Below are 23,397 nucleotides of genomic sequence, written 5' to 3'. Positions count from 1 at the left end.
TGCCTGCTTGCCCCACTGACTGCCTCCATCTTCCTGCATGAGCTGGTTTCCTCACACAATCCACCATACTGGAAATAACAGCCGGGGTGACCTCTGGGTCCTGGCGGCCCCCTGCCCCTCGTCCCCTGGGCAGTGCTCCCACAGCCCAAGAGTGACTCCCAGGGTGCCCACAGGCGCATGTGGATGACCAAGCGGCTCCTTGTCCCCCACCCTGCCTGGCCCTCCCAGAGGCTTCCTGGCCCCTCAGTGGCTGCTGGGCGTCCTGCACTGTCCCCTAGATGTGGCCTCTAGCCTGCAGGCCCCAGGCAAGCAGCTCACAGGGGACCCGGACAGCCTGGGAGAGATGGTAGGCAAGAAAAGACATCAGGACAGGAAACATACTCGATGCTCAGCGTTTATTTGCAAAACTGGGCTGGATTGAGCAGAGGGGGCTTTGGGATGCCGACCTCTCTCTGACCTGGCCATTGTGACCTCAGCCCCGAGGTACCCTGCAGCAGGCAGGTCTAGCGCAGCTTCCTGGCAGCAGCCGGCCTTGCCTGGACCAGCCTGTCTGTGCCCCAGTGGCCAGATGTGGCCAGCCAGAATCCATGCTGCCTGGGGACTCTGGCCATGGCAGGGACACACAGGCCCGCACACGCTTAGCTTGTTCCAGGGCGTCCCAGTGACATCAAGGAGGGGCAAGGCCAAGGTGGGCCACAGGCTCTCCCAGGACATGACTCCTGAGTGGTGCCCTCCTGAAAGGGGTCCTGCTGGCCCCTCACCCTTCCAGGGTCCGGTTTTATCCACAGGGTGGGCAGCAGGAGCACAGAGGCACGGGGTGCCACACACAGAGGCCAGGGGGCTCCGCAGAGCAGGCCCAAGGTTTTCATGATCGGGCAATGCACGTCCTGGCTCCAGGTGGACAGAGCATGGGGATGGAGGCAGAACATCCTCAGACGGCAGTGGCCTCCTGGGCCAGGAAGCCGGGGGGGTATATGGGAGCCATGGGCGCAGGGACACAGAAGGGCGTGCAGCCACACTCATCCACATGGTTGTAGGTGTGCAGGACAGTCGAGCCGTCGGGACAGCGCAAGGGCACCGTCTCCTCGTGGACCCGTCTCTCCTGGCAGCAGGTGCACTGGTGCTGCATGGCCTGGGCCTCTGCCGAGTACCTGTGGACGCAGGGGGCCCTCACATCGGCCACCTTGGCCCTGCCGTTTCTCTGCCCAGGCACACTGACGCGTGGGCCTCTGGGGTCCTGGGCCAGACGGCCGTCCCCTTCTGTCCACAGTGGCCTGCTCTGTGGGCACCTGGGGCTCCACCTTCTCAGAATGGGCAGCTCTGGGCCCCAGGGTCCCTTGGCTCCCGGCTGTCTTCTGTGGCCTGCTTTTCGCCTCTCTGAACCAGCTCCTCCAATCCTGCTGGCTCTGAGCAGTCCTTGACCCTTCCTCCTGCCTCTTCTAGCTAAGGGTCAACCCTCCTGGCCCTTCCTGCTGACAGCCAGCCACAGCGGCAAGTCATGGGGGGGCTCTACAGAAGGCTCTGGTTCCGCCCACTCTCCCCGGGGGGACACCTGAACCTGGGTTCGCAGCTGGGAGCTCTGTGCCACGTGGCTCAGCTCAGCCGGGCCCAGGCTTTCTACCGATGGACGTGGAGAGGGAGAGCGCTGCTGAGGACAGCAGCCCCAGGCTTTCTACCGATGGACGGAGGAGCGGGGAGCCCTGCTGGGGAGAGCGGCCCCAGGCTTTCCACCGATGGACGTGGAGAGGGGAGCCCTGCTGGGGAGAGCGGCCCCAGGCTTTCCACCGATGGACGTGGAGAGGGGAGCCCTGCTGGGGAGAGCGGCCCCAGGCTTTCCACCGATGGACGTGGAGAGGGGAGCCCTGCTGGGGAGAGCGGCCCCAGGCTTTCCACTGATGGACATGGAGCGGGGAGCCCTGCTGGGGAGAGCGGCCCCAGGCTTTCTACTGATGGACGTGGAGAGGGGGAGCCCTGCTGGGGAGCTCCTTCTCTCCTTCCTGGAGCTGGCGTAGGCCCCCCTGACCCAGAGCAGGGTGCCAGCCAACTGACAGGCCAGGGCGGACCCACCGCACTCACCTGGACTCTCCGGGGCAGGAGCCCTCACAGAAGGTGATGTTGACCTCAGTCTTGCAGCCCTGGTGCCACAGGACGGTTGTGTTGACGCGGACCTGACAGGAGTCTGGGAGGAGGAAAGGCAGATGCAGAGCCCCACCGGACCCTCACTCTGAGGGCCTGGACCTGCTGGGCCGACCCTCCCCATAGGACCACCCCTCCCAGGGCCCTCCAGGACCAAGGGTGGAGTCTGGACGCTGGCATCACACTACTGCCCAGTGCAGACGTCTGGGCAGGAATGGATGGGCAGCGACGGGCGGGAGCTGGAGCTGGTGTGGGCAGGTGGATTCCACTTACCCTCCTCACAGGAGTAGCAGCAGCCGGTTTTCCTGAGGCTCCCCTGGGGGGCCAAAGACAGGGGGCAGGGCTGTGGGCGGGGCCTCCCTCCTGGGGAGAGGGAGCCACCCAGGCAGGGGCGTGGCCTCCCAGGCAGGGGTGGGGCCTCTCAGGCAGGGGCGGGGCCTCCCAGGCAGGGGTGGGGCCACACAGGCAGGGATGGGGCCTCTCAGGCAGGGGTGGGGCCTCTCAGGCAGGGGCGGGGCCTCTCATGCAGGGGCGGGGCCTCCCAGGCAGGGGTGGGGCCTCCAGCACACACCCTGCAGCTGGACACTTCTGGGCAGGATGCAGGCTGTGGGGTCAGCAAATAGACTCCGCTCTCGACCTCACAGTGGTACACGGTGCAGTTGTCCACACGGCTATTGACCCAGGTTTCGTTCAGCTGAAATGCAAGGGTGAGAGTGGAAGCTGAGTATCGATGATCTCTTGTGCGGAGCCCTGTTGGGGGTGAGGGTCTCCAGGGAGGGAGCTGAGACCTGCCCCCACATGCCTCTGATGTTACCTGGACTGGCGGACCATCGGGCGTGAGGCAGGCGGTCTGCACGCACTCCCCACAGCACTGCCCGGCCGCTCTCTTGTACTCAAAGCCCTGTGGGGACAGGAGGGGCATCAGGCCCTAACCCTCTCCTCCAGTGCATGCCCCAGCCCAGCCTGCCCTCCTGTCTATACCCCAGTGGCCCAGGGGTCCTTAGCCCTGTCCCTGCCTGGGTCTATACCCAAAGAAGTTGCCCCCACCCAGTTATCCTGGCTCAGCCTCACCCCAGTTCCCAGCACCTTCTCTCTACCTACCCCTGCCTTCCTGGAACCTGATCCCAGACCCTGTCCCCAGCAGCCTGCAGGTCCTGTCCCACCCCCAGCCCCCCTCAGTCATCCTCCTACTTCATACCCTCCCTTTGGGAACAAACAAGACCCCAGCAATGGCCGAGCTAGAGAACCCCAGGGAGCCGGGATAACAGTGACTCGGGGCTGGGTCTGCCCAGCAGCTGTGGGCTCACCTGGGGGCAGGTAGTATTGTGACAGGCATCCTCCCGACATTGCACCGTTGGGTCCTGGGTGTCCCCAGAGAGGCAGGTACACGTGTGGCAGGGAAGGGCCCCTGGGAAGATTGCACCAACCTGCAATGGGTGGGAGGGTGGCACTGAGGGCACCGGTGGGGCACCAGGGCCAGGACTCCTCCCCATGACCCGTTGGGGCCCGCAGGGAGTTGTTCCTTCCTCAGATGGAGCGTGGATGCACCCCTGGCTGAACGTGGACCCAGGCAGGCAGGGAGCCGATGCACACAGAGACCAACACAGGGACCACAGGTGGGCAGGGAATCCAGGCAGGAAGAGACCTCATATGGGCAGGAATCTTGCTGGGCAGAGACCCCGTGGGGGCAGGAATCCGGCGGGCAGGAATCCGGGTGGGCAGGGACCCTGGGCAGGCGTGTGCTGCCCCCAGGCCGTTGCTGGGAGCCCCTGAAGGGACCTCTCAGAGGCAGCAGGTGTGGAACTCACAGCTGTCGACGTCAGGTGCCCCTGAGTCCCAAGCATGTCCCAGCTCTGACCTGCCCAGGGGCCCTGTGCGGATCTGCCCTCATGGCAGGAATGTCAAGACAAGGAGTGGGGCTCAGAGGGCCCCGGGGCATCCCACACACATGTTCAAGTCCCAGGGCCACACCCGCCCGCTGCTGTGCCCTTACCCCATAGAAGATGCCGTTGTAGGAACACAGCTGAGGTTCCTGAGGTCCTGGAAGGAAAGGGAGCTGAGCCCACGACCTATGGCAGGGAGCACGTGCCCCAGCACCCCCACCATCCTGCACCCCCAACCCCCGGGTGAGAGGCCACCCACAGCCCGGCCCCAGTCCCGCCCCAGCCCCGCTCACTGCAGAGGAAGGTGGAACAGCAATCGCCCTCCTTCTGGGTGCTGATCAACTCCTGCCCTGGCGGGCACACGCGTGGGCTCTGGTGGCAGGTGCTTGTGTTGCATACTGCGGGAGGACGGAGAGCTCTGTCTGGGCATTGCTCACTCCTCCTCCCGACCGCTTGTTCCCAGCGTAAGTCGCAGGTGTGCTCTTCCCTGAGGACCTGACTGCTTCACGGCCCCTCAGGGCTCCTCCAGGCCCCTTGGTTGGCCACCTCCCCGCTGCTTCCCACATCCCCGGGCCACTCCTGGGCAGGCCTGAGGTCACCAGCCTCATCTTTAGGAGGAGAATAATGCACCTGGAGGCCAACTCTGCCGAGTGGTCCTGCCGCGGTCACACCAGGACACTCCTCTGCTCTCCTGTGCCCACCCCACGGGCCCCTGGTGGGCACCGGCTCTGTCCCCCGTCACCCTACGCTGGGCACCTCTGCTCCGCAGGGTCTTACCGCACACCGTCTCGGGGCAACAGGGGTTGTCGGCCCGGGGCCTGGTCACGGTCACGAAGCCGGGGTGGCTGCATGGTGAGGAGGGACCCTGGGCCTCACAGGGCAGGGGCTTGCATTGCACCGACATTGAGCCCTCATCACACACGCAGGACTGGCAGTTGCTGATCCACTGCTGCCCGGGCTGGAATGGATTGAGGGGGTCCCTGAGGGCTCCTGGACAGGCACAGGTCAACCCTGGGCATCTGTCCGGCCACCCCCTCCCTTGGGCTGGTACCCGAGTGGCCCAGATTGGGGGGGCAGGAAGCCCACACCAGCCACCGACACGTCCATGTCACACTCGGGTGCCCCACAGCTGCCCTGTGGGGTGGAGATGCTCCTTCGCTCCCTCCCTAAGCTCACAAGAGGGTGGGGTAGGGCAGGTGGGGGTGGAGCCACTCACAGATTTGGGAAGCCCATCAGGTCCCACGCAGGCTGGAAAGGAAACAGCACGGTGTCACTGAGGGTGCTGAGGTTGCAGGCGGAGGGGCCTCTGGCCACGGGAGGTGCTCTCAGGCCTGGCGCCTACTTCCCCCGTGGGATGGAAGGCCCTGGAGAACTTTCAGGGTGTCAGATGTGGCTGGAGCTCAGGCCAGGGCACCGTGAGCCCAGCTGTCAGTGCATGGAAGCCTCGGTCATGGTGGTGGGAGGCAGGGCTCAGGCAAGGGACCACCGCAGGATCACACAAGGACGGAGCCTCCCAGTGGGGCTTCAGGGGACCGTGGGGACTCTACAGGGCTCAGGGCCACAATAGGGCCATCTTGTGCCTCTGGGGGCGCAGAACAGGTCACAGGGGTCCGCTGGGCAGAGGGGAGAGCATGTCGCGGGCCTGGGAGGCCCCTCCCACCCTGCGTGTGCTTGGGTCGGGCCCAGGGTCGTGTCCCGCGGCAGGTGGAGGAGCTTACGGCAGTCCTGCATGCAGATGCCCGTGTGTGCGCTGAAGAGGATCTGGTCCCCGGGGCAGAAGCAGCCCTCCGCCAGCCCCTCCAGTTGTGGGTTCTGGTTCCTGCAGGGCGACAAGAGAGGCCCTGGGACCTAGAGATCCAGGAGGCCTCCTGGTAGTCATCCACGGGAGTCCCCAGGATGGGCAGTGGGGAGCGGGGAAGGAGACGAATGGGTGGAGTGCGGGACTCAGAGTGGGCGGGGCTGGGGGCGGGGCTGGGCGGGGCTAAGGGTAGTCTGGGATGGGTGGGACTCGGGGCAGGGCCAGGTGGGGATGGGGGGCCAGGCCTAGCCACGGACTCTTGTCTCTAAGGCATCTGGGAGCAGCAGGGGATGTTTTCCAAGGAGTCCTGGGCTCAGGGGCACCCCAGAGATCTGTGACTCCCAGCGGGACACCCTCTGGCCTCCTCCTGCTCCCCCCAACTAGTCAGGCAGGCCTGGGTGGTGGGGACAGCACCAGCCATCCCTGTACTCACCTGGAGTTGCAGGAGGCAGGCTGTATGGGGCCGCACGGCTTGTACACTTTGGTGGGTGGGCAGGTGAGATCTGTGGGCACAGAGAGGTGTCAGACAAGCTGAGAGGTCTGGGGAGCCCAGGGCCACCCCCACTCACCACACAGGCCACTCAGAGAGGCCGAGGAGTCTGGGGCCCAGGGCCGCCCCCACTGACCACACAGGCCACTCAGTGAGGCCGAGGAGTCTGGGGCCCAGGGCCGCCCCCACTCACCGCACAGGCCGCCGGTTGCACCTCGCCAGTCACTGCACACTCCCCGGGCGCGGCAGAGCGCTGCGTAGGCCTCCAGGCTCTGGCAGGGCACCTCGGGGCGGCCCTGGCAGCCGTCGCTGATGCAGGCATTGAAGAATGGGCCCGGGGGCACAAGGTCGTGGCACTCGGCAAAGACCCTGCGGGGCAAAGCAATCAGCACGCCTCAGCCCGGCCCCAGGGAGCTGCCTGTGTGGGGGCAGGCGGGGGCGCCCCAGGGCCTGCAACCCCCGAAGGGAGGACTCACTGGCTCAGCATCAGATCACAGAGCGGCTGCGGCGGGCACGGGCTGGGGGTGGGTGCACTAGACACCGGGGCCGGGGGACTGGCCGTGGGGGGCGTGCCAGTCGGGGCCCAGCAGCCGTCCTTTCTGTTGTCAGGGACCAACCAAGTCTTGGCCATGTCCTTACAGCTGGTGGCAGTGGTTCCGTCCCGCTGGAGACAGTCGTCCCTCTGGTTGTTGGTGCAGGTGCCTGCGGGCAGGGTGTCACCGCGGGGCTGGAATCCGGGGAGCCTTTCACAGCCCCCACCTGCCTCCCCCTCATTCCCCTCCCCAGGCTTCCCCTATGCTCACTGGGTCGTCGGGCCCAGCAGCAGCCCTGGCCGGGGCAGGACCCGCCGCCCACTCACCACACTGGCCCTCGGTGTTGTTGTGGAAGAGGCTGTAGGGCAGCCGGGCCTGGAAGATGTGGCCATCGAAGGTGACGCTCACACCCAGGGCAGGAATGTCCACGCGCATGGTGGTGGTCCCCGTCACAGACACAAGCACGCCGTTCTTGCTGAAACCGCTGCTCACCGGAATTTGGTCAAACAGGATCTGGGGGAATCCGGGGGATCCCTGAGCTGGGAGGCAGTGCCAGGTGGGCTCGGGGAGTGGGGCTTGCCTTTAGGGCTCTGCCTCGACGTGCAGAGACCCCCCTGTATATCCCTCACCCCAAAGCCCAGATCTTCCCTGAGGGCCTGGGGTCTCCCGTCGACTGCATTTAGACCACAAAGTGTGCTCGGCCTAAGGCAGCCCCACAGGCCTTCCCTGCCCCCTGGGAGCTGTCTTGGGCACAGGGCCATCGCTGCGGCACCTGGGTCCCCCGGCCTGCAGTAGGCCTGCCCAGGTGTGGTTGGGACTGGGCCAACACTGTGCCGCCCGCAGCCTGGACTCACCAAGTCCTCCTCCTTCCCATGCACCGTGGTGACGGTGAGGACGATATCCATGGACTTGTAGTGGAGCCTGAGGGCGCGGGAGCAGCTGGCGGCAGCGGCGGAGGCCGCGCAGTAGTGGTTGTCCAAGTAGAGGCTGAGATTCCCGAGGCGTGCGTGGATCTCTCTCATGAGGACATAGGTGCAGTTGCCCTCAAAGGTGTAAGAGGTGCCGTCAAAGGTGGAATAGTGGGAACTGCCCCACACACTGCAGATGCCTGCGGGACACAGACAGACGGGCCGGCAGGCTCCTTGGTGGTGCCCTCGCTCCCCAGGCGCCATGGCAGCCAGCGTCAGCACCGTGACTGCCGCCTCGGGGAGCCACTGAAGCCCTAGGGCCTCAACTGCCTTGTCTATAAAATGGGTCCAGTGCTTGCAATGGTGTCCCCCAAAATCTATGGCCACCCCAGAACCTCTGCATGTGGCTTTGCCAGGAGAAAGCGTCTTTGCAGATGGGGTTAAGGGAAGCATCTTGAAGTGACATCATCGGGGACTAGCTGGGTGGGCCCTCAATCCAATGACCAGTGTCCCCACAGGAGACAGAAGAGACACAGACAGAGAGGGGAGGCCACAGAGAGACAGAGGCGGGGATTGGAGGGATGTGGTCACAGCCAAGGGACACCTGGAGCCCCCAAAGCTGGGAGAGGCAGGAAGGACCTCCCCAGACCCTCAGCAGGGAGCGTAGCCCTGATCTCAGACTTCCAGCTCTAGGACGGAGAGTGAGTTTCTGCTGTCTAAGCTCCTCAGCTTGTGGCGGTTTGGAACAGCAGCCCTGGGCCAAGGACGTGCGGAGGAGAGAGAACGCCGTCACCTCTTAGCGGCGGGTCCCGCACAGTGATGGAAGCCGCTGTTAGGACCCAGGAGACAAAAGCTCCTCTGGGCTCCCACTTCCATCCTGAGCTTCTCCAGGCCCCAAAAGCCCCTGGATGGGGTCCCTTTCAAACCACACAGGCTGATGTGCAGACAAGCTCAGCAACCTGGCCTCCGCTCCCTCTCCTCGGGCTGTGTCAGCATTTTCAGCCCTGTGGACACAGAGCCTGCACGCTAAGAGCTCACACAGCGTGCACCACTGAGGCCCAAGACAGCATGGTACAAGATGGTTTCCTGAAGGGATGCCACCGACCTGCCAAACACCCCCACCATGCCCACCACCCCCGCCATGCCCTACTGCACCCCACCGTGCCCCATCACACCCTACCACACCCCACTGTGCCTCACCACGCCCCACCATGCCCCACTGCACCCCACCGTGCCCCATCACACCCTACCGTACCCCACTGTGCCTCACCATGCCCCACCATGCCCCACTGTGCCCCACCGTGCCCCACCACACCCTACCACAGCCCACCATGCCTCACTATGCCCACCACGCCCCACCATGCCCCACCATGCCCACCACGCCCCACCATGCCCACCATGCCCCACCATGCCCCACCATGCCCACCATGCCTCACCTTGCCCCACCATGCCCGCCACGCCCCACCATGCCCACCACGCCCCACCATGCCCCACTGTGCCCCACCATGCCTCATTCTGCCAGCTTGGCTGACGGCACCCTCTGCTCCACCTGCCCCCTGGGGGAGTCCCATGGCCGCCCACGCACTCACACTCGCACTCATAGTGGAAGTCACAGGGCTGGCTCGGGTCCGACACTTTGATGGGCAGGTGCTTGTTCACGCAGGTGACGTTGGCCATGGGCTTTGGGTCCAGCAGGGCGACGCGGTTGTCACCCACGCACCTGGCCACCGTGCAGTTCTCCAGGGTCCAGGTCTCATTCACCTGCAGCCGGGAACATGCATGTCCTCACCTGGACCAGCTCACGGGACCCATCCCTTGCCCATCCCACCCCTCGTGGCCCACAGCCCCAGGTGGCCACAAGAGCCTGCCTGGGGAGGGCGGCCCCCGTGCTAGCCTGGCCCCCAGACCCTGTGTGCCTCCACCAGCTGGAGCTACTGGCGGGGGGTCACTGAGTTGGGCCTCAGGGGCTGGGCCCTGGCTGTGCCTCCAGCCGACCCAGACGCTGTGCACACAGCAGGGAAGGTAGAGGGCAGGCGGGGCTCACCTGCCGGGAAGGGATGGCATTGTCACAGCCAGGGACAGGGGAGGGCGAGGGCAGCAGGGTGGAGGACGCTGGTGGTGGGGAGGTGGGGCAGGTGCCCTGGAAGCGGTCAAGGTCACAGTGCTGGTTGCACACAGCATAGAATTGGCAGCCGGCTCGGTCTGTCCTATTGTAGATTACTTCCCCTGTGAAGAACAACACCGTAGGAAGATAAGCCACTCCCAGCAACCGGCAAGCCAGAGTCCTGGGGGAGCGAAGGCGGAGGCCACGCAGAAGGCAGCAGCTGCTCCAGGGAGGGACCGTGCAGGGCAGAGACTGAGTGTGGCCAGTGGGGACCGGGTGTGGCCAGGGGGAGCCAAGTGAGGCCAGTGGGGAACAAGCATGGCTGGCAGGGAGAAAGCAACTGGCTCCCAGGACAGGCAGACCCAGGTTAGCATAGCGTGTGGGGAAAGGCTACAGGAGCATTATCCACGTCCACTCACCAGGTGAGAAGAACTGTCCAAATGCCCTGCAGAAGCAGGGAGTAGAGAAGTGGGAGCTGGGGAAGTGAGTGGGTCTGAGGGTGGTGAGGACTGAGGAGGACACAGTGGACACGCTGAAGGCTGGCAGGCTGCTGGTGAGCACTGCGGGGGTGTGGGTGGTCCCCAGGGTGGATGAGCTGGGAACCGTGGAGCCAGTGGCTGTGGGCCTGGTGGCCGTGGTGGTCAGCACTTTGGGGGTGCCAGCTGTTCCCACAGTGGAGGAGGGGATGGCCGTAGACCTAGTGGCCATGGTCGTGGTTGCTGTAGTGGTCCGCACTGGAAGGGTGCCTGTAGTCCCTGGGCTGGAGAAGGGGGTGGCTGAGGAGCTGGGCGCTGTGGGTATGGTGGCTGCGGAGCCAGTGGCCTCAGTCGGGGTGGCTAGAGTGGTCGGCTCTGTGAGGATCCAGGTCGTCCCCTGAGTGGAGGAGGGGGTTGCTTTGGAGCTGGTAGCTGTGGGTGTGGTGGCTGTGATGGTCAACACTTTGGGAGGGTACGTTGTTCCCGGGGTGGAGGTCAGGGGGGCTGTGGAGCCCGAGGCCATGGTTGTGATGGCTGTAGTGGTCGGCTCTGTGAGGATTGAGGTCTTCCCTGGAGTGGAGGAGGGCGTGGCCGTGGAGCCCGTGGCCACTGTTGTGATGGCTGTAGTGGTCGGCTCTGTGAGGATCGAGGTCATCCCTGGAGTGGAGGAGGGGATGGCCATGGAGCCAGTGGCCACAGTTATGGTGGCAGTGGTGGTTGGCTCTGTGAGGAATCCAGTCGTCCCCGGAGTGGAGGAGGGCGTGGCTGTGGAGCTGGTGGCCACAGTTATGGTGGCAGTGGTGGCTGGTTCTGTGTGGATCCTGGTCGTCCCCAGAGTGGAGGAGGGCATGGCTGTGGAGCCCGTGGCCACTGTTGTGATGGCTGTAGTGGTCGGCTCTGTGAGGATCCCGGTCGTCCCCGGAGTGGAGGAAGGCGTGGCAGTGGACCTTGTGGCCACTGTTGTGATGGTTGTAGTGGTTGGCTCTGTGAGGATCCTGGTTGTCCCCGGAGTGGAGGAGGGCGTGGCTGTGGAGCCCGTGGTCACTGTTGTGATTGCTGTAGTGGTTGGCTCTGTGAGGATCCCAGTCGTCCCCGGAGTGGAAGGCGTGGCTGTGGAGCCCGTGGCCACTGTTGTGATGGCTGTAGTGGTCGGCTCTGTGAGGATTGAGGTCTTCCCTGGAGTGGAGGAGGGCGTGGCCGTGGACTTTGTGGCCACTGTTGTGACGGTTGTAGTGGTTGGCTCTGTGAGGATCCCAGTTGTCCCCTGAGTGGAGGAGGGCGTGGCCGTGGAGCCTGTGGCCACTGTTGTGATGGCTGTAGTGGTCGGCTCTGTGAGGATCCAGGTCGACGCTGGAGTGGAGGAGGGCATGGCTGTGGAGCTGGTGGCCACAGTTATGGTGGCAGTGGTGGCTGGTTCTGTCTGGATCCTGGTCGGCCCCAGAGTGGAGGAGGGCATGGCCGTGGAGCCTGTGACCACTGTTGTGATGGCTGTAGTGGTTGGCTCTGTGAGGATCCCAGTCGTCCCCAGAGTGGAGGAGGGCGTGGCCGTGGAGCCTGTGACCACTGTTGTGATGGCTGTAGTGGTGGGCTCTGTGAGGATCCCAGTCGTCCCCGGAGTAGAAGGCATGGCTGTGGAGCCCGTGGCCACTGTTGTGATGGCTGTAGTGGTTGGCTCTGTGAGGATCCCAGTCGTCCCCGGAGTGGAGGAGGGTGTGGCCGTGGAGCCCGGGGCCACTGTTGTGATGGCTATAGTGGTCGGCTCTGTGAGGATCAAGGTCGTCCCTGGAGTGGAGGAGGGCGTGGCTGTGGATCCTGTGGCTGCTGTTGTGATGGCTGTAGTGGTCAGCTCTGTGAGGATCGTGGTGGTCCCCGGAGTGGAGGAGGGCATGGCTGTGGAGCCTGTGGCCACTGTTGTGATGGCTGTAGTGGTCGGCTCTGTGAGGATCCAGGTCGACGCTGGAGTGGAGGAGGGCATGGCTGTGGAGCTGGTGGCCACAGTTATGGTGGCAGTGGTGGCCGGTTCTGTCTGGATCCTGGTCGGCCCCAGAGTGGAGGAGGGCATGGCCGTGGAGCCTGTGACCACTGTTGTGATGGCTGTAGTGGTTGGCTCTGTGAGGATCCCAGTCGTCCCCAGAGTGGAGGAGGGCGTGGCCGTGGAGCCTGTGACCACTGTTGTGATGGCTGTAGTGGTGGGCTCTGTGAGGATCCCAGTCGTCCCCGGAGTAGAAGGCATGGCTGTGGAGCCCGTGGCCACTGTTGTGATGGCTGTAGTGGTGGGCTCTGTGAGGATCCCAGTCGTCCCCGGAGTAGCAGGAATGGCCGTGGAGCCCATGGCCACTGTTGTGATGGCTGTAGTGGTCAGCTCTGTGAGGATCCCGGTCGTCCCCGGAGTGGAGGAAGGCGTGGCAGTGGACCTTGTGGCCACTGTTGTGATGGTTGTAGTGGTTGGCTCTGTGAGGATCCTGGTTGTCCCCGGAGTGGAGGAGGGCGTGGCTGTAGAGCCTGTGGTCACTGTTGTGATGGCTGTAGTGGTTGGCTCTGTGAGGATCCCAGTCGTCCCCGGAGTGGAAGGCGTGGCCGTGGAGCCCGTGGCCACTGTTGTGATGGCTGTAGTGGTCGGCTCTGTGAGGATTGAGGTCTTCCCTGGAGTGGAGGAGGGCGTGGCCGTGGACTTTGTGGCCACTGTTGTGACGGTTGTAGTGGTTGGCTCTGTGAGGATCCCAGTTGTCCCCTGAGTGGAGGAGGGCGTGGCCGTGGAGCCTGTGGCCACTGTTGTGATGGCTGTAGTGGTCGGCTCTGTGAGGATCCAGGTCGACGCTGGAGTGGAGGAGAGCATGGCTGTGGAGCTGGTGGCCACAGTTATGGTGGCAGTGGTGGCTGGTTCTGTCTGGATCCTGGTCGGCCCCAGAGTGGAGGAGGGCATGGCCGTGGAGCCTGTGACCACTGTTGTGATGGCTGTAGTGGTTGGCTCTGTGAGGATCCCAGTCGTCCCCAGAGTGGAGGAGGGCGTGGCCGTGGAGCCTGTGACCACTGTTGTGATGGCTGTAGTGGTGGGCTCTGTGAGGATCCCAGTCGTCCCCGGAGTAGCAGGCATGGCCGTGGAGCCCGTGGCCACTGTTGTGATGGCTGTAGTGGTCGGCTCTGTGAGGATCCCGGTCGTCCCCGGAGTGGAGGAAGGCGTGGCAGTGGACCTTGTGGCCACTGTTGTGATGGTTGTAGTGGTTGGCTCTGTGAGGATCCTGGTTGTCCCCGGAGTGGAGGAGGGCGTGGCTGTAGAGCCCGTGGTCACTGTTGTGATGGTTGTAGTGGTTGGCTCTGTGAGGATCCTGGTTGTCCCCGGAGTGGAGGAGGGCGTGGCCGTGGAGCCCGTGGTCACTGTTGTGATGGCTGTAGTGGTTGGCTCTGTGAGGATCCCAGTCGTCCCTGGAGTGGAAGGCGTGGCCGTGGAGCCCGTGGCCACTGTTGTGATGGCTGTAGTGGTCGGCTCTGTGAGGATTGAGGCCTTCCCTGGAGTGGAGGAGGGCGTGGCCGTGGACTTTGTGGCCACTGTTGTGACGGTTGTAGTGGTTGGCTCTGTGAGGATCCAGGTTGTCCCCTGAGTGGAGGAGGGCGTGGCTGTGGAGCCTGTGGCCACTGTTGTGATGGCTGTAGTGGTCGGCTCTGTGAGGATCCAGGTCGACGCTGGAGTGGAGGAGGGCATGGCTGTGGAGCTGGTGGCCACAGTTATGGTGGCAGTGGTGGCTGGTTCTGTCTGGATCCTGGTCGGCCCCAGAGTGGAGGAGGGCATGGCCGTGGAGCCTGTGACCACTGTTGTGATGGCTGTAGTGGTTGGCTCTGTGAGGATCCCAGTCGTTCCCAGAGTGGAGGAGGGCGTGGCCGTGGAGCCTGTGACCACTGTTGTGATGGCTGTAGTGGTGGGCTCTGTGAGGATCCCAGTCGTCCCCGGAGTAGAAGGCATGGCTGTGGAGCCCGTGGCCACTGTTGTGATGGCTGTAGTGGTGGGCTCTGTGAGGATCCCAGTCGTCCCCGGAGTAGAAGGCATGGCCGTGGAGCCCGTGGCCACTGTTGTGATGGCTGTAGTGGTCGGCTCTGTGAGGATCCCGGTCGTCCCCAGAGTGGAGGAAGGCGTGGCAGTGGACCTTGTGGCCACTGTTGTGATGGTTGTAGTGGTTGGCTCTGTGAGGATCCTGGTTGTCCCCGGAGTGGAGGAGGGCGTGGCTGTGGAGCCTGTGGTCACTGTTGTGATTGCTGTAGTGGTTGGCTCTGTGAGGATCCCAGTCGTCCCCGGAGTGGAAGGCGTGGCCGTGGAGCCCGTGGCCACTGTTGTGATGGCTGTAGTGGTCGGCTCTGTGAGGATTGAGGTCTTCCCTGGAGTGGAGGAGGGCGTGGCCGTGGACTTTGTGGCCACTGTTGTGACGGTTGTAGTAGTTGGCTCTGTGAGGCTCCCGGTCGTCCCCTGAGTAGAGGAAGGCGTGGCCGTGGAGCCCGTGGTCACTGTTGTGATGGCTGTAGTGGTCGGCTCTGTGAGGATCCAGGTTGACGCTGGAGTGGAGGAGGGCAGGGCTGTGGAGCTGGTGGCCACAGTTATGGTGGCAGTGGTGGCCGGTTCTGTCTGGATCCTGGTCGGCCCCAGAGTGGAGGAGGGCATGGCCGTGGAGCCTATGGCCACTGTTGTGATGGCTGTAGTGGTCGGCTCTGTGAGGATCCCGGTCGTCCCCAGAGTGGAGGAAGGCGTGGCCGTGGAGCCTGTGACCACTGTTGTGACGGCTGCAGTGGTGGGCTCTGTGAGGATCTCAGTCGTCCCCGGAGTAGAAGGCGTGGCCGTGGAGCCTGTGGCCACTGTTGTGATGGCTGTAGTGGTTGGCTCTGTGAGGATTGAGGTCATCCCTGGAGTGGAGGAGGGGATGGCCGTGGAGCCAGTGGCCACAGTTATGGTGGCAGTGGTGGTTGGCTCTGTGAAGATGCTGGCCGTCCCCGGAGTGGAGGAGGGTGTGGCCGTGGAGCCCGTGGCCACTGTTGTAATGGCTGTAGTGGTCGGCTCTGTGAGGATGGAGGTTGTCCCTGGAGTGGAGGAGGGCATGGCTGTGGACCTGGTGGCCACAGTTATGGTGGCAGTGTTGGTTGGTTCTGTGAGGCTCCCGGTCGTCCCCTGAGTGGAGGAAGGCGTGGCCATGGAGCCTGTGGCCACTGTTGTGATGGCTGTAGTGGTCGACTCTGTGAGAATCCAGGTTGATGCTGGAGTGGAGGAGGGTGTGGCCGTGGAGCCAGTGGCCACAGTTATGGTGGCTGTGGTGCTTGGCTCTGTGAGGATCCAGGTGGTTCCTGGGGTGGAGGAGGGGTTGGCCGTGGAGCCAGTGGCTGCAGTCATTGCGGTTGTGGTGGGAAAAACTTCAGTAATTTGAGTAGTCCCTGGAGTGGAGGAGGGGATGGCTGTGGAGCCCGTGACCACTGTTGTGATGGCTGCAGTGGTTGGCTCTGTGAGGATCGCGGTGGTCCCTGGAGTGGAGGAGGGGATGGCTGTGGATCCCGTGGCCGCTGTTGTGATGGCTGTAGTGGTTGGCTCTGTGAGAATCCAGGTTGACCCCAGAGTGGAGGAGGGTGTGGCCGTGGAGCTGGTGGCCGGGGTGCTGGGACAGCGGCCGTAGTTGCAGCAGAACACACGGATTTCGTAGTTGAAGCACATCTTGAACTTCCCCACCTGCTGACGGTTCCTGCAAACCAAGCCGAAGTCCAGGCTGCATTCCACGACCTGGCCCAACTCCCGCAGGGGGACACTAGGCTGGGCCTGGGCGCGGCACTCGAGGCCCAGGGGCTGCTCACAGACGGCCCCTCCAGCCGCACGGATGTTGGAGTAGGTCTCCAAGTCCCCGCCAGAGGGCCCCGACATGGGGTAGCTGTAGTCCAGCCAGTCTGACCAGGCACACTGGGGCTCACAGCCCGTGGACACCACCGGGGTCGTGGGGGCCGATGTGGGGCTGCTGGGCAGCAGGGTCGAGGTGTGGGTCTCGCTGGTTGTGGCTGTGGCCGTGGTCCTGGAGGTGGCCGTGGTGAGGCCCGGGGTGGTCTTCCCTGGAGAAAGGGGTGACTCAGTGGTTCTGCTGTGAGTGTGAGGACTGGACAGGGCTGGAGTCGAGTGTGGGGTGGTACCGGTGGTTCCTACTGGGGTGTGGGAAGTCACCGTGGATGGCTCTGTGATGTGGGTGGTGCCCGAGGTGGCCATGGAAGTCCGGGCTGTGGGTACCGTGCGGGGACTCTCGGGGAGCTGGGATCGTCCATGTGTGGTGGCCGTGGTGGACAGCACTGGGGGTGTATGGGTGGTCCCTAGGGCAGAGGAGGGAGCCACTGTGGTGCTGGTGGCTGCAGGTGTGGTGGCCGTGGTGGTCAGCACTGGGGAGATGGGAGTTGTCCCTGGAGTGGAGGAGGGGGTGGTGGTGGAGCTTGTGGCCGTGATTGTCGTGCCCGTGGTGGCCAGTGCTGGGGGAGTACCAGTGGTCTGTAGGCTAGAGGAGGGTGTTGCCATAGAGCCAGTGGCCACGGTTGTGGTGGTGTTGGTCAGCACTCTGGGGGTGTGGGTGGTCCCTGGGATGGAGGAGGGGGTCACTGTGTAGCCGCTGGTTGTGGGTGTGGTGTTTGTGGTGATAAGTGCTGTAAGGGTGCTTGCAGTCCCTGGGCTGGAGGAGGGGGTGGCTGTGGAGCTTGTGGTGATGGCCATGGTGGTCAGCACTTTAGAGGTGTGAGCTGTTTCTGAGGTTAGGAGGGTGGCCGTGGAGCCAGTGGCCTGGGTTGTGGTGGCCGTGGTGGTTAGCGCTGTGGAGGTGTGGGTGGTCCTTGGAGTGGAGGAGGCGTGGGCTGTGGACAGGGTGGCCGTTGGTGCGGTGAGGTTCCAAGTGGTTCTCAGGGAGGAGGACGGGATGGCTGTAAAGCTGGTAGCTGTGGGTGTGGTGGCTGTGCTTGTCAGCACAACAGGAAGGGTGGATGCAGTCCCTGGACTGGTGGAGGGAGTGGCTTTGGAGCCAGTGGCTGTGGGTTTCGTGGCTATGGTGGTCAGCAATTCTGAGGTGGCAGCAGTTGCTGGGGTGGAGGAGGGGGTTACTGTGGAGCCGGTGGCCACAGTCGTGGTCAATGTTGTGGTTGGCTCTGTGAGGATCCAGGTGGTCCCAGGAGTGGAGGAGGAGGCGGCCGTGGAGCCAGTGGCCACAGTTATGGTGGCTGTGGTACTTGGCTCTGTGAGGATCCAAGTGGTCCCTGGGGTAGAGGAGGGGATGGCTGTGGAGCCCGTGACCACTGTTGTGATGGCTGTAGTGGTTGGCTCTGTGAGGATCGCGGTGGTCCCTGGAGTGGAGGAGGGGATGGTCGTGGAGCCCGTGGCCACTGTTGTGATGGCTGTAGTGGTTGGCTCTGTGAGAATCCAGGTTGACCCCAGAGTGGAGGAGGGCGTGGCCATGGAGCTGGTGGCCGGGGTGCTGGGGCAGCGGCCGTAGTTGCAGCAGAACACACGGATTTCGTAGTTGAAGCACATCTTGAACTTCCCCACCTGCTGACGGTTCCTGCAAACCAAGCCGAAGTCCAGGCTGCATTCCACGACCTGGCCCAACTCCCGCAGGGGGACACCAGGCTGGGCCTGGGCGCGGCACTCGAGGCCCAGGGGCTGCTCACAGACGGCCCCTCCAGCCGCACGGATGTTGGAGTAGGTCTCCAAGTCCCCGCCAGAGGGCCCCGACATGGGGTAGCTGTAGTCCAGCCAGTCTGACCAGGCACACTGGGGCTCACAGCCTGTGGACACCACCGGGGTCGTGGGGGCCGATGTGGGGCTGCTGGGCAGCAGGGTCGAGGTGCGGGTCTCCCTGGTTGTGGCCGTGGCCGTGGTCCTGGAGGTGGCCGTGGTGAGGCCTGGGATGGTCTTCCCTGGAGAAAGGGGTGACTCAGTGGTTCTGCTGTGAGTGTGAGGTCTGGACGGGGCTGGAGTCGAGTGTGGGTTGGTACCGGTGGTTCCTACTGGGGTGTGGGAAGTCACCGTGGATGGCTCTGTGATGTGGGTGGTGCCCGAGGTGGCCACGGAAGTCCGGGCTGTGGGTACCGTGCGGGGACTCTCGGGGAGCTGGGATCGTCCATGTGTGGTGGCCGTGGTGGACAGCACTGGGGGTGTATGGGTGGTCCCTAGGGCAGAGGAGGGAGCCACTGTGGTGCTGGTGGCTGCAGGTGTGGTGGCCGTGGTGGTCAGCACTGGGGAGATGGGAGTTGTCCCTGGAGTGGAGGAGAGGGTGGTGGTGGAGCCTGTGGCCGTGATTGTCGTGCCCGTGGTGGCCAGTGCTGGGGGTGTACCAGCGGTCTGTGGGCTAGAGGTGGGTGTTGCCATAGAGCCCGTGGCCACAGTTGTGGTGGTGTTGGTCAGCACTGTGGGGATGTGGGTGGTCCCTGGGATGGAGGAGGGGGTCACTGTGTAGCCGCTGGTTTTGGGTGTGGTGGTTGTGGTGATAAGTGCTGTAAGGGTGCTTGCAGTCCCTGGGCTGGAGGAGGGGGTGGCTGTGGAGCTTGTGGTGATGGCCATGGTGGTCAGCACTTTAGAGGTGTGAGCTGTTTCTGAGGTGAGAAGGGTGGCCGTAGAGCCAGTGGCCTGGGTTGTAGTGGCCATGGTGGTTAGCGCTGTGGAGGTGTGGGTGGTCCTTGGAGTGGAGGAGGCGTGGGCTGTGGACAGGGTGGCCGTTGGTGTGGTAGTCTGTGCTGTGAGGTTCCAAGTGGTTCTCAGGGAGGAGGACGGGATGGCTGTAAAGCTGGTAGCTGTGGGTGTGGTGGCTGTGCTTGTCAGCACAACAGGAAGGGTGGATGCAGTCCCTGGACTGGTGGAGGGAGTGGCTTTGGAGCCAGTGGCTGTGGGTTTCGTGGCTATGGTGGTCAGCAATTCTGAGGTGGCAGCAGTTGCTGGGGTGGAGGAGGGGGTGACTGTGGAGCTGGTGGCCACAGTCGTGGTCAATGTTGTGGTTGGCTCTGTGAGGATCCAGGTGGTCCCAGGAGTGGAGGAGGAGGCGGCCGTGGAGCCGGTGGCCACAGTTATGGTGGCTGTGGTGCTTGGCTCTGTGAGGATCCAGGTGGTCCCTGGGGTAGAGGAGGGGATGGCTGTGGAGCCCGTGACCACTGTTGTGATGGCTGTAGTGGTTGGCTCTGTGAGAATCACGGTGGTCCTTGGAGTGGAGGAGGGGATGGTCGTGGAGCCCGTGGCCACTGTTGTGATGGCTGTAGTGGTTGGCTCTGTGAGAATCCAGGTTGACCCCAGAGTGGAGGAGGGTGTGGCCGTGGAGCTGGTGGCCGGGGTGCTGGGGCAGCGGCCGTAGTTGCAGCAGAACACACGGATTTCATAGTTGAAGCACATCTTGAACTTCCCCACCTGCTGACGGTTCCTGCAGACCAAGCCGAAGTCCAGGCTGCATTCCACGACCTGGCCCAACTCCTGCAGGGGCACACCAGGCTGGGCCTGGGCGCGGCACTCAAGGCCCAGGGGCTGCTCACAGACGGCCCCTCCAGCCGCACGGATGTTAGAGTAGGTCTCCAAGTCCCCACCAGAGGTCCCCGACATGGGGTAGCTGTAGTCCAGCCAGTCTGACCAGGCACACTGGGGCTCACAGCCTGTGGACACCACCGGGGTCGTGGGGGCCGATGTGGGGCTGCTGGGCAGCAGGGTCGAGGTGTGGGTCTTGCTGGTTGTGGCCGTGGCCGTGGTCCTGGAGGTGGCCGTGGTGAGGCCCGGGGTGGTCTTCCCTGGAGAAAGGGGTGACTCAGTGGTTCTGCTGTGAGTGTGAGGACTGGACAGGGCTGAATTTGAGTGTGGGTTGGTACCGGTGGTTTCTACTGGGGTGTGGGAAGTCACCGTCGATGGCTCTGTGATGTGGGTGGTGCCCGAGGTGGCCGTGGAAGTCCGGGCTGTGGGTACCGTGCGGGGACTCTCAGGGAGCTGGGATTGCCCATGTGTGGTGGCCGTGGTGGACAGCACTGGGGGTGTATGGGTGGTCCCTAGGGCAGAGGAGGGAGCCACTGTGGTGCTGGTGGCTGCAGGTGTGGTGGCCGTGGTGGTCAGCACTGGGGAGATGGGAGTTGTTCCTGGAGTGGAGGAGAGGGTGGTGGTGGAGCCTGTGGCCGTGATTGTCGTGCCCGTGGTGGCCAGTGCTGGGGGAGTACCAGTGGTCTGTGGGCTAGAGGAGGGTGTTGCCATAGAGCCAGTGGCCACAATTGTGGTGGTGTTGGTCAGCACTGTGGGGGTGTGGGTGGTCCCTGGGATGGAGGAGGGGGTCACTGTGTAGCCGCTGGTTTTGGGTGTGGTGGTTGTGGTGATAAGTGCTGTAAGGGTGCTTGCAGTCCCTGGGCTGGAGGAGGGGGTGGCTGTGGAGCTTGTGGTGATGGCCATGGTGGTCAGCACTTCTGAGGTGAGGAGGGTGGCCGTGGAGCCAGTGGCCTGGGTTGTGGTGGCTGTGGTGGTTAGCGCTGTGGAGGGGTGGGTGGTCCTTGGAGTGGAGGAGGCGTGGGCTGTGGACAGGGTGGCCGTTGGTGTGGTGGTCTGTGCTGTGAGGTTCCAAGTGGTTCTCAGGGAGGAGGACGGGATGGCTGTAAAGCTGGTAGCTGTGGGTGTGGTGGCTGTGCTTGTTAGCACAACTGGAAGGGTGGGTGCAGTCCCTGGACTGGTGGAGGGAGTGACTTTGGAGCCAGTGGCTGTGGGTTTCGTGGCCATGGTGGTCAGCAATTCTGAGGTGGCAGCAGTTGCTGGGGTGGAGGAGGGGGTGACTGTGGAGCTGGTGGCCACAGTCGTGGTCAATGTTGTGGTTGGCTCTGTGAGGATCCAGGTGGTCCCAGGAGTGGAGGAGGAGGTGGCTGTGGAGCCGGTGGTCCCTGGGGTGGAGGAGGGGTTGGCTGTGGAGCCAGTGGCTTCAGTCGTTGCAGTTGTGGTGGGAAACACTTTGGTGATTTGAGTAGTCCCTGGGGTGGAGGAAGGGATGGCAGTGGAGCCCGTGACCACTGTTGTGATGGCTGTAGTGGTTGGCTCTGTGAGGATCCAGGTGGTTCCCGGAGTGGAGGAGGGGATGGCTGTGGATTCCGTGGCCGCTGTTGTGATGGCTGTAGTGGTCAGCTCTGTGAGGATCGCAGTGGTCCCCGGAGTGGAGGAGGGCATGGCTGTTTGAGTGGTGGCCAGAGTTGAGGATCCTGTTACTGCTGGTGACTTGGTGCTCCAGGTTGCAATGGCTGTGGAGGCAGTCACTGTGGGGCTGGTGGCCCCCATGGAGGTGAGTCTGGGTGCCTGTGTGGAGGAGGTGGGCGTGGGGGCGGCTGTGCGGGGGCAGTGGCTGTAGTCGTCACAGCAGAGCACACGCACATTGTAGTTGAAGCACATGTTGAACCTGCCTGTCTGGTCCTCATTCTTGCAGATTAGCCCCGTCTCCAGGCTGCAGGTCAGCACCTGCCCGATCTGGTCGATGCTTACCTCGGGGTAGTTCTCCGCCCGGCACTCTATGCTCTTTGGTGCCCAGCACATCTTGCCCCCAGCAGCCCTGATGTTTTCAAAAGTTTCCATGTCCCCGCCTGCGACCCCTGAGGTTGGGAAGTCCACGTCAAACCACTCTGTCCACTCACACTTCGGTTGACAGCGGGTAGTGCTCTGGCTAGTGGTGGTCTCAGTCAAGCGGCTCAGTGTCGTCTCTGTCCTGGGGGTGCTGGTCTCGGCCTGAGAGGTGAACAGTTCGCTCGAGAGTGTCGGCGCCAGGCTCGTGGTCAGCGGCTGTTTGGAGCTGGAGCTGGCTGTGCCTGTCAGGTGAGCTCTGGAGGTTGCCATTGTCGTTGGGGCTGGCGTGGGTGGCTGTGAGGGACGCCATGTGCCCGAACTCCCCGTGGTCCCTGGCAGGACTGAGTGTGTTGGAAGGTTGGATGTGGCCACCCCTGGGACAGTGGGTTCTGTGGAGCCTGCAGGAACCGTGGGGCCTCCTGTGGTGGCTGTACCAAGGGTGCCCGTGTATCTGGGGGATGTCAGTCCTTTTGAGAGGGTGGGGACTGCTGTGGTGCTGGTCACCCCCAGGCTACTCGTTGACTGCAGCGTTGAGAACAGGACCTGGGTGGTGGTGGTGGTGGTGGCCGTCTCCAGCGATGTGGCCGGTGGTGGGGTCGTGGCTCGTCCCCTGCAGTGGTCGGCGCTGCAGCACAGGACCCGGATCCTGTAGTTGTAGCACATCTTGAATATGCCCTCCTGCTCCCAGTTCCTGCACACCAGGCCGAAGCGGACGTCACAGTGCACCTTCTGCCCTACCTGAGCCAGGGGCCAGTTGGGGAAGCTCTCGGCCTGGCACTCTATGTCCTTAGGCTGCTCACATAAGTGCCCTCCTGCAGCCCTGATCTTATCGTAGGACTCAACGTCCCCTCCAAGTTGTTCAGACTTGGGGTAGTCCTCATCAAACCACTCTGTCCACTGACACCGGGGCTGGCAGATGGTGGTACCTGGGGCCAGGGAGGTGACCGTCGTGGGGCCTGAGCTGGACCCAGTCTGTGAGGTGAGGGCTGCTGTTGACCGGATGCTCGGGATCACCCACAGGGTGGTCTTTTCGGTTGCTGTGGTCTGGGTAGGGGTAGGCACAGCAGGCTCCGTGCTGGCACTGAGGGAGGGCTGGGGGCTGGTGCCTGGGGCCAGGGAGGGGCCACAGGGCACGTATTCACAGCAGAGAACCCGCAGCTCATAGTCGTGACAGAGCGGGGGGCTCTGCTGGCTGTTGGCGCACATCAGCCCCCTCACGCGGTCACAGTCCACCTGCTGGCCCAGCTCTCCCAGTGGCATGTCGGGAAGCTGCCCTGCCCGGCACTCGATGTCGGCTGGCACAGGGCACACCTGGTACCCTCTCTGCCTCAGGTTTTCAAATGTCTCGAAGTCTCCGCCTCCCAGACCAGGCTCTGGGTGGTGCCCGTTGTACCAGCTGGACCAGCGGCAGACCTCGCGGACACACACAGTGGAGACTGGGAGGGCCGGGCCTGCAAGGGGTGTGGGAGAGGGGTCCTGGCTCAGCATCCTCCAGTCCTGGCCTCACAAGGTGGAGGGGCCCCAGAG

The 23,397-nt window shown here is 63.8% G+C and overlaps 1 protein-coding gene across 1 annotated transcript in view; it reads right to left on the bottom strand.

Annotated features, from left to right (window-relative positions):
* Window positions 1-408: 408 nt before the first annotated feature.
* LOC105469835 (mucin 5B, oligomeric mucus/gel-forming) overlaps window positions 409-23,397 on the bottom strand; it is a 40,966-nt gene continuing 17,977 nt past the window's right edge. Inside the window, exons 31-56 of the mRNA XM_071075878.1 lie at window positions 21,636-23,321; window positions 19,626-21,200; window positions 15,873-19,451; window positions 15,215-15,698; window positions 12,573-14,854; window positions 11,455-12,305; window positions 10,929-11,397; window positions 10,272-10,832; window positions 9,793-9,974; window positions 9,338-9,509; window positions 7,695-7,948; window positions 7,167-7,353; window positions 6,784-7,009; window positions 6,501-6,676; window positions 6,251-6,320; window positions 5,738-5,838; window positions 5,236-5,267; window positions 4,797-4,977; window positions 4,313-4,417; window positions 4,130-4,176; window positions 3,444-3,563; window positions 2,951-3,037; window positions 2,708-2,830; window positions 2,410-2,452; window positions 2,077-2,179; window positions 409-1,151 (exon numbers count right to left, since the gene is read on the bottom strand). Of these exons, the coding sequence (XP_070931979.1) occupies window positions 932-1,151; window positions 2,077-2,179; window positions 2,410-2,452; window positions 2,708-2,830; window positions 2,951-3,037; window positions 3,444-3,563; window positions 4,130-4,176; window positions 4,313-4,417; window positions 4,797-4,977; window positions 5,236-5,267; window positions 5,738-5,838; window positions 6,251-6,320; window positions 6,501-6,676; window positions 6,784-7,009; window positions 7,167-7,353; window positions 7,695-7,948; window positions 9,338-9,509; window positions 9,793-9,974; window positions 10,272-10,832; window positions 10,929-11,397; window positions 11,455-12,305; window positions 12,573-14,854; window positions 15,215-15,698; window positions 15,873-19,451; window positions 19,626-21,200; window positions 21,636-23,321 (13,916 nt within the window). The 3' untranslated portion in view covers window positions 409-931. The remainder of the gene's footprint in view (window positions 1,152-2,076; window positions 2,180-2,409; window positions 2,453-2,707; window positions 2,831-2,950; window positions 3,038-3,443; window positions 3,564-4,129; window positions 4,177-4,312; window positions 4,418-4,796; window positions 4,978-5,235; window positions 5,268-5,737; window positions 5,839-6,250; window positions 6,321-6,500; window positions 6,677-6,783; window positions 7,010-7,166; window positions 7,354-7,694; window positions 7,949-9,337; window positions 9,510-9,792; window positions 9,975-10,271; window positions 10,833-10,928; window positions 11,398-11,454; window positions 12,306-12,572; window positions 14,855-15,214; window positions 15,699-15,872; window positions 19,452-19,625; window positions 21,201-21,635; window positions 23,322-23,397) is intronic.

The sequence above is a fragment of the Macaca nemestrina genome, chromosome 12 (assembly GCF_043159975.1).
Source record: "Macaca nemestrina isolate mMacNem1 chromosome 12, mMacNem.hap1, whole genome shotgun sequence".
In the NCBI taxonomy this organism is placed as follows: Eukaryota; Metazoa; Chordata; class Mammalia; order Primates; family Cercopithecidae; genus Macaca; species Macaca nemestrina.
Note: the sequence above shows the minus strand (reverse complement) of the source record. Positions and strands in the feature narration are given on the sequence as shown.